Consider the following 9,874-nt stretch of genomic DNA (forward strand, 5'->3'; position numbering starts at 1 on the left):
TTTGTGAGATGTGAGAGGGTTATATGTGCATGTCAAGGTTTATGACAAATGTATTTTTCTGAGAGATTTGTTAAAGTGGCTCTTGGGTTTCAGTTCTGGTATTTCTTAAATCCACCCTTCATACTTTTTAAGTAGACAGAGAACTTGTTAAAGGGTGTCCACAGAAAGATACGTCCATACCAGGAACGTTTCACATTATCATCTGCTTATCAAATGCAATTAATTTTTTTTTAATTCTTCAGATATTCAAGAATTTGACCTTAGGGCAGTTTTACAGTCCTATTCATAATCATTGTTCTTGCACTCTTGTCTTTTTCATTTTCATCGTGAAAGTCCTGCTTCCTTTTTTTTATAACGGCTCTGCTATTTCCTAGATTTGAACACAACGTATCTGGAAGTAAGAAATTGCTCAAAATTTCTGCTTAGAGTTTCTAAATCACTGGGTACTTCTGGAAGCCAAGAATAGTCTTGAATAGCTTTAGAAAATTAAGAAACTTTTTGTCTGGTAAATATTTACTTCCACCAAGGAGCAGTTTTAGAATAGTTGACAATTCGATGTTATGTTAGTAATTGATCTACTGATATGTGGATTTGTGGTGGTTAGAAATAGTTTTGCTGGCCAGTGGTGCAATGAGATTTTTTATTTTACAGGTGAGTTAGTTTGGGGTAATTCTCAGTTAACTTGGAAGTTAAGTTCCATGAAAACATCTACTGAACAAGTAAGTGCAGAGGAATATCCAGTGAAACATTGAATCTTTTTTTTAGGACTAATCTCAAAATAATTGTGATAATGGACAGGGATGGATATAACACTTGTAGTTTTCTAAGTAGAAATTTTAGTACTTTTTTTTTAAAATAATGTTCCTTCATAGCCTCTAGACCTTTTAAAATCAGCTGTGATACATTCCTAGGTGAAATCCATGCAAAGATTGCCCTCTAGAGGACATTCTGATTTTTTTTTTGTTTAATATTTTTACACTGCATTTATTTCAGGAGGATGAAATCCCGAGATAAAAAGGTACTGAAATATCCTTACTCTTTTGGCCATCACTTGAACTGTCTCCACTCATTACATTGTTTTTACTTTGTGTCCTGTAGACCAGTTAGTATAAAAAGCAACACAAAAACAAGAGGAACAGTTGGACTATACCCGCCTATATTACAACTGGGCTGATATGCTTAACATACTGAATTGCACCCCGTGATTAAGTGGCCAAGAAGTTCACTTAGAGACTCCACTGACTTGACTATTGTCCTTCCTGTGTAACTTCAGTATTTGCATTGTAGCATAAAATTGTTTCACTTGTTTTGCCGTGCTGCCTGTAAACTTGATTCATACCTTGGTTTCAGCACAGTTTGACCTGACATTTACTGATGCTTTGAAGCTATGAAAGAGCTAGTGTGGAACAGCTGATGAGCAAAAATAGGACAAAGATACACATGGTTGTTAGATATGGACATCCATAAGGAAAACAAGTAAATGCAGCAAATTTTTATTAAATCTATCTTCCAGTTAACAAACATCCACTATGTACTGTTGCACTTCTATGAAATTTTATTGTCAACAAACACAGGTTCAAAAGGATCACAGTCAACTCCAACTTGCTTTCAGTTTAACTTGCTACTCAGTCCTGCTTGCTATTGCCACATGGCACACTAGAACTAGAAAGTTCAAGAGCTTTTCCTGACTCATTAGTTTCTTACTGTGGATCTGAACACAGCATCCCAAATTAATTTCTACTTTCATTTTAGCATCAAAAAGAATAAGTTCTGCCAAGTTCTTACTTTTCATATTAATTCTGCAAACTTCATTGACTAGTCATTTGCATGTACTTACTTTTTTTACCAGTGGGGGATAGAACAGTTTACAAAATGAGAAAACTGCATGTTCATGGCTCCATCTTTAGCATCTGAGATTATTCTAGACTAAATATAGAGAAATTATCAAAGAATAGTCTTTCTGTGGTCTGCTGTGTCTGTGGGAATGCTGGATCATGTCACATATTGCTGCTGCAGCTCTAATTTGTCATTTCATGTCACATGTTTTCTTCTAAAGGTTTGCAGAAGTGTTGGCTTTTGAGTGGTTTGGTTTTTTTCCTTACAGTCATACTTTTTATCCTGCTTCATATCATGTGGTAAAGTCAGAATCTTCCTTCTTTGTTATTTGTTCAGTTTGTCCCTTGCCACAGATAATAAAAGAAGTGTCATATATTGATCATTTTTAAACAGCATCAGGCCAGGCAAAAAGCTTGATTAAATTAACTCCACAGTCTACTAATTTTGGCAAACAAAGTCATGGTTAAAAAGCTTAATGTGAAGTGAAAAAAAAAATTAAAAGTACTTTTAAGTGTCCTGCTGAGTACATGTACAGACTTTTGTACCCCAAACTCTTCCTTTCTGGTTGCCCAATTTTAAAAAGTAACAATTCAAGAAACATTTTAAAACTCCCACATGATAGTGCATTATAAAGTGCATTGGAGAATTAATTTGACAATAATCATATTCTATGTAAATAAGTTTATTTTTCAGTATCAGGGTGGGGAAAATAGAAGGGAAGTGAAAACTGTATGGTAACTTACAGGATGAATTCCATGTAATCAGATTTCACAACCACTCATGGTAAAATTATAACTGTGATTTGTTTTTAATATACCTTGAACTCTTAGCCTATTTTACATTGAAGGAGTAGAAGGTTCATATATGAAATGTGTCTTAGAATGGTTTCATCAAACAACTGACTATCGATCTTACTTGACTTGCATATCACTTTCCTTTTCATTCAGTGCTCATCATAGATTCTACATTTTACAAAGTCTTCAGCATGGCCATTTTAATTCAGGTAGTCTGACTTCTGCTACAGTTCTCTTGACTATAAAAGCTACATGTGTGTACACTAGAACTGAGTGCTCAAAAGCTGAATTGGTGTTCTTCATCCAGAGATGGAGCTGTTCCACAATTTAGTTAAGCTATTGCATTCTAATTGCATCTGTTTGTTGGCAAAATCAGTCTCTGCTGACAGCTTTGTGCCATGTATAAAGCCACTGCCCAGCTCTTAGGAGCCTTTTCAGCATTGCTTCCTACAATCAAAAGCCTAATATTTGTCCTAAATATTGAATCTGCAATTTTAAAACTGTCCATATTAAGTGGTATACTGAAAATAAGATGTAATCTATATAGCCTCTTCATTAGAAAACCTAATTGTAATGCAGAATTTTACCCCATTCAAATAATATTCTTAGCTATATATTTTGAGTTCTTCTTCTACACACTGTGAAAAAAGTTTAACCACTTGGTTAACATCAAGACATCCGTTTTGAAGGATTGATTCTATTTGACTTATCTTCTGTTTCTCCAGCTTCTGTATCTCCTCGAGCATTTCTTTACCTTTGCCCTGCAAAAAGAAACATCTATTTCACTAAAAGATATAGAGTACATAGTGATCACGCTAACATAATTCTGTTCTACAGTCCATATATTAATCTTTTAAGAATTTCTAGGGTGCACACTTGTATTGGTACAAGTCAGCACCCTGACAGGTTTTCTTAGATACCTTTCCTAATATCTAGCATTCACTTCATCTCCCTACACCCTTCTGATGGATTGAAAATAAAATTAAAGCTGCTTCAGATATTTATGTTACCAAAACTTAGGTGAGCATATGACTGACTTATCTTTAAGAACACATATCTGTAAATAGGAGAGATGCTACTGTTCAAAGTAAGCAACTCCTTTCCTGCTTCACCTTTGTGTACAGCTATCTTTGTCATCTTGTTTCCTTTCCTGTCCATACCAAGCAATGATGAAAGGCAAGCCCTCCTTTCTGCCTGAGACTTGAAGAGTTTTAAGTACTCTTACCAGGAGTTGTCTATTCCCTTGTGGCTGCTCAAGCATTTCCCCCTTATCTGACTGGTGCAGGACTCCGTGGTGGACAGCTTTTTAAAGGTGAGCCATGCAGATACTTACCTGGGCCTCAGCCTGGGAGTACAGTACAGTGCTGGCTGCAGTTTGAAACATGCCTGCTAGATGCCAACACAAGGGGCTTCTGGGGCACTACACTGTTCTTTGCCATCCATCAAAGGGCATTAAATGGCACTACATTAACAAAATGTGAGCAAGGAGCTTATATAAACCACCTGCTTGCATTGAAATCTAATTTAATCAACATACCTCATTAGTTTCCATAACTACAGCAGCACTTTCATGTTTTTTATAGAGCTCATGTCTTCGATCTGGCTTACTCTGGAAACGTGGTTGCTTCTTAACTGGATCATCATGACCAAATGTAGGGGACGTAGTTTTTAATAACTGAGTAATATTGGGCACAAAAATGAAAGGCTTGAATACAGACCTAGAAAGAGAAAATAGAACAGAGATCCTTTACTGACCCAGTTTTGTTAAAATTGTTGAGTCAGTATTTTCCCCCATTCTTCTACTTCCTTCTTTCAAGAAGGAAGTATTAAAAAACCAATCTAACTGATGTCTAAGTCAGTGTCACAGCAGTATTTCTCTAAGTAGGTTGGTACAGAGCATTAAGGTACATAATACATTATGTTCCTCCTACATTTGATTCTGCTTTTTGAGGGGGGAAAGAAAAACAAAGCAAAAAGGAATATAATTAGACAAACTGCAGCACTTTTTCATTTAGATATTTGCAATTTTTTATCCTATTTACTTGCTGCTATATCACCTTGCTGGATCTGGAGTTCCAGTAAAGTAGTGAATACAGGGCAGATTAGGCTGCTGAGGCAGTACAGACACCATGCTGCCAGTTGTCATAAATCCACCTTCCATGTTAATGCCACTCTCTTTGTCACGAAGAATTTCCATCATTATTTCAGAAGTGATAGATCCTATTTAAGATACAATACAATTATTTAGACACAGAGCTACCTATAATACCAACTAAATGCCATGTTCACTACAACTGGCTGCTTTTTCCTTTAATAGGCAATGCCAGTTTTAGTTTGTCTGTGTTGGCAGGAAAAAAAAGTCATCCTAATGGCATACCTTAATAGCTAATACACATATAAATGTTACTGCTTTCCCCAAAGTGATAATGCACTATAATATGACTTAAAAAGGGGGGAGGATGAAAACAAGTGGTATTTCCCAGACAGGTAAATTACATATGACTAGCAAATGGCCATTCACAAAGTAACTGTTCATATGAAAATTAGTAGCTTGGATTAAATGCTGAACTCTGAGCACTGTGTGGAAGTTAAGTCATTACAATACTGTTTGGTATTTGAACAGTTAATACCACTGTGTTGCTTTGAAAATATAAAAATAATAACCACTATGCATGGATTTTGTGTGAAACTTTGAAAACAAAACACCAAGACTGTCACTTGTTTTTTGGGTTTGGTTTTGGTTTGTTTTTTTTGGTGGCTTTTTTTTTTTTTAATGTATTTTCATCCTCCGACCTTAAAAAGCACTTAGGCTTCAAGTTGACAATCAAAAGGATGCACTGGAATAACGTGTTCTATATTCAGAATCAACAGAAACTAAAGTAGTACATTCATTTGTAAAGTAGTCTTAATCAGCACCCTGTGTGAGGTATAGTGCTAAGTGTCTGTGAAAATAACTCTTTCTCCTCAGGTGAAACAAAGCCCTTTCCACATATGCCTCTGCATCCAGTGTTCAAATGATATTGCTGTTCATGTATAGCATATACTGAAGCTCAGATACTGGCATGGTATCACCAAGCCATCCAATATTCTAACAGGCAGCACTTGCAGAAGTTTTCACATTTGGTGTATCAGTAGAGGGTATACTTCTGGTACGAAAACAGTTCATTTGCTTTTTTTTTTATTTGAAGGTATCCTCTACATTTTTAATATTTTAATGTTTCCCTCAGTGAGTTCTAACTGCATAAAGATTCTTCTTTTAAACTGCCTTGCTGTTTCCTTTTAAAGTAATTGCGTGTAAGTCAGATGTCTTCAATACTGTTTTTTCATGCATGATCCAAATTGCCTGTAGACAGGCATGCAGCACTACATTTCAGCAAGGAAACACTCTTAAGTATTCCCACAGTTGCCTGGGAAAGTCGGAGAATTAAAGAAATCAGCAAGCTAGACAAAAAAATTAAAAGAAGCAAAGGTCAGTCTGTCAACTGCAACTTGGCAACCTGTCCAGCAGGAAAGAAGGTACTGCACATTTTCCATTAGAATTTATTATAATTTTGTATGCCTGAAATACATTCCCTATTTTTTGAAATAAAAATAATATTTATCTAAAAATGGTCTTCACATGGTAGGTAGCCTGAAAAAAACCCACAACTGTAATGCCATGGAGTGAAAAAGCGGGGAAAGGTAAATGAAGAAACCCGTGATTTTACTGAAGCTGTAAACCAAATAGCTTTTAGTTGGGCACCTATTTAAAATAAATCAAAACAAAGTGAGCCATATGAGGCTGATAACCTGAACACCTAGTGGGATTTTTCAAATAGCTCAGGTAAATGCCTGAAAATGGGGATTTAGAATGAAAACGCAGATAGAATCTTAGCGTTGTTAAAATACAAGTAAATACAGGTATTATGAAAATGCTTTCAGTATTCAGAACCTGCAATTCCCAAAATGAATGCAGGATTTACATGATCACTAGAGCAAAATTGCAAAAGGTAATTCACTCTGATGCATTAACTAAATGCTAAACCTGGTCTGGCAGAGTTCAGCTAAATAAGTAAGAAAAAAACGAAGAGGTGCAGTGTAATCCTGGTTCAGATTAATTCCTTCAAATGAGCAAGTGAATACAGATGCAGTTAGAAGTGAAGTAATTGCTTCTTTCTCTGGAGGTCTGAAAAATAAGTGAGTAAGTTTAGTGATTAGGAGCACCTGCTTAGAGTACAGTATTTTCTTCTGCTCTCAGTGTGTTTTATTAGACTACACAAGATTAGAGTAGCAGCTACAGTGAAACTACAAAGACTTAAAAAACAATGTCAAAAATAAATGCAAGATATGTATCTAAGTGCTGTGCTGTTGCCTGAGGCCTATATGAATGGTACCAGACTGAAGTTGTTCATAAGGTTCTTTGTGGCTGCAAACCACTGGAAGTCTGTTTTAGCCTCTATTTTTTTTTCCTTAGAAGTAGAGTAATAATACATAGCCTATCAAAATGTTTCAGAACAGGTCTTACACAGTATTTAGTGATATGGTCATAATGTGATCTCTCACGATTGTTGCTGTTGCTGTGTGTGTTTGATATTTGACCCTTGTTTTAATTTTTCCTCATGAACATACTGTCAAAAATGGATAGAAGATTTCAAGTTCAGCACTTCTCCTTTAGGCAAAAAGTTATTCTAGTAAGTTCTGGTTCACCAAGTCATATGAATAATTGCCTGCATCAGATGTATAATCATTTATGATTAACATAACTCACTATATACTTTGCATATCTTAAAAAAGAATATATATAAAAATTATACCTTTATGTTTGTTCAGGAGTTTATAGCCTTCACAATATCGGCCTCTGGTTGTGGTCATTCTGGCAGTATTGACATAAGAATATGTGGCAGCGAAATCAAATTCCTTTTCCCCATCCCACCAGCCATTGCTTTTAGCATATTCCTTCAATTTTGGGTGTTCTCTGTCAATCTTGGTTGTGATAGAGAGCTGGTTGGAAATATTACGTACACCTCCTGTTTGTAAATTGAGGAAAGAACTGTTTCAATACATAGAATGATTTTTCTTGGGATTTTGTTTACAATTACTTTACTAAAGCAAATTAGCAATGAAGAGTTTCCTGTAAGATCTTTGAGTCCCGTGGTTTATTTTTGGCCCTCTCTCCCTAGCTATATGTATTCTTCTGATTGAAATTCCACTGCCACTCAGTTCTGACTCATTTGCTCCTATTGCCAACATTGTACTTCAGGTTCTGTCCTGATTATTCCCATCTTTACATTCTTCCTCTTAAACCTCCAAAGATATAGCTTTTCCTTCTAAGTCCACTGGAAGAATCAACTTCTTCAAGGCCCAATACAGCAATCCTGTCACCAAATGAAATTGCCATTGATTGCCACCATCCCTATGACCATACATACTGCTGTCATTCTCATGCTGACCTTTCTGTCCTCTGTATTCCAAGTGCAGGAGTGGGTACCTCTGACTCTGAAAAGGCCCTGTCACTGAGCTCCTCTGACAAACTGCTTGCCACCCCACACTCATGCCCTAGGAAGGAACTCCTGTTTACAGGCACATGTATGTAGCTGGAAGTTAGTTTGATGCTTTAATGAAATGGTAAATGAAAAGTGAAGAACTGCCAATTGTCATTGCATTTGAAATGTTTAAAACAAAGAACATCATCCATACCTTCTACTTTTTCTGCTGCCCAGTATTTTCCTGATGTCTCCAGCACCCATGCTTCCTTTCTGTCAGCTATCAGAAAACTGTTATGGTATGTAAATGTCATGTGGCTCTCCATACAGTTTCCTCCCTGCCCATATTTTTCCAGCAAATCAACTATGACAGTAAGAGCCTTTTCAGCTGTGTCTGCTCTTTCAAGTCCAAGCCTAAAAAAAAAAAAAAAAGGAAGATGTTATCTTTGGAACTATAAACTCCACATACAGCTATTCAGCCTGAGTATTCAAATTGACCTGGAATGCTATTTCTATATGTACCTGACACTTGTATGATCTGGTAAGAGAAATGAGCAAGTCACTTAAAGGGCTTCTTTGAAGTAGGTCCTCAAAGTGCTTGACGTGGGGAAAAACACCAAATGGAAATACAGAAAAGCAGGGAAAAGGCTCCTACAAAATGCCTGCAAGTCCTGTGCGGGTATTGGACTGGGGGGAAACAGTACCAAGAAGAGTTGACTGGCTGCTGTAGGTTAATGAGAGTTACACTGGCACCCAGTGGAGTAGGCACATGAAGCTGTTGTTATTTACACAGAGAGGTGCAGCTAAGACTGAAACTTAAAATTATGTATGTGTAAGATGGGGGAAATAGGAAATGAGTACAGACTCTAGAAAAAGGCCCAAACACTAGTTCCTGAAGTCTACCTGTGCTCTTAAAAGAATTGTTTCAGTTTAGTATAAACTTTTATATAGAGAAAAATATTTGCTAATTTCCTTGACAGATTCTGGTCTAATGCCTGATACCTCTTGTGGGCTCCTGGCAGAGATTTAATGCCTGTGCCAATAAGTACTTATTTTTAACCAGAGCTAGAATAGTGGAAGAAGTGTTTTCTGAAAGCGAAAGGACATATTTCCCCATATAACTCAAACCAAAGGTTTCCACGTTAAATTCCAAATGCGAAATACCATTCACCAGAAAGGCCTGTGCAAACCTTACGAGGTCCATGCCGAGGAGAGCTTCGCTGTCGCAGACCTCTTCCCTGCCCCACACGGCTTCGTTCCCGATGCACACGCCGTGCTCGTTGGCTCCCATCTCGGCGCCCCAGAGCCATGCGGGGCGGCTCAGCACCACGGCGTGGGTCCGCTCCGCCTGCTCGATGCTGATGTAGGTGCACTGCAAGGGGTCAGAGCACACCGCGGGTCACCGGCCAGATCGCGGGCTAAGCACGCAGGTAGCGGGGTGAGAGGGGTGTGTTCGCCACCTCCCGCAGGACTCGTCCTGCCCTCACCTCCAGCGCGGTGCCGGGCGGGTGCGTCGCGGCCGGGAAGTGCACGACCTCCTGCACCTCGTCCTCCGGCCGGTCCGAGTTCTTCCCGAACACCAACGCGGCCCCGGCCGCGGCGGGCGGCAGCGCAACGAAGGTGTCGCAGGAGCGGGGCGACGGCCAGGGCGACATTGGTGGCGGCGGCGGCGCGCTGAGCGGGCCGGCGGGGACAGCGGTGGGCACCGGCGGGGACAGCGGGGTAACCGCGGCGGGGCGGGGCCGGGCGGCGCCGCGGAAGACCCGCCCGCCGACCCGGAAG

General features: G+C 38.7%; 1 protein-coding gene across 1 annotated transcript; it reads right to left on the bottom strand.

The window, feature by feature from the left end:
• Positions 1 to 1,471: 1,471 nt before the first annotated feature.
• On the bottom strand, positions 1,472 to 9,747 carry SCRN3 (secernin 3). Its single transcript, XM_018071893.3, has 7 exons — positions 9,580 to 9,747; positions 9,283 to 9,464; positions 8,307 to 8,506; positions 7,424 to 7,636; positions 4,688 to 4,850; positions 4,168 to 4,348; positions 1,472 to 3,391 (listed from the first exon to the last, which is right to left on the bottom strand). The coding sequence occupies exons 1-7, from the start codon at positions 9,745 to 9,747 to the stop codon at positions 3,236 to 3,238; spliced, it is 1,263 nt and encodes a 420-aa protein (XP_017927382.3). The 3' UTR covers positions 1,472 to 3,235.
• Positions 9,748 to 9,874: the final 127 nt, after the last annotated feature.

Source organism: Manacus vitellinus, unplaced genomic scaffold (genome assembly GCF_001715985.3).
Source record: "Manacus vitellinus isolate BGI_N305 unplaced genomic scaffold, ASM171598v3 scaffold_20_pilon, whole genome shotgun sequence".
Classification (NCBI taxonomy): domain Eukaryota; kingdom Metazoa; phylum Chordata; class Aves; order Passeriformes; family Pipridae; genus Manacus; species Manacus vitellinus.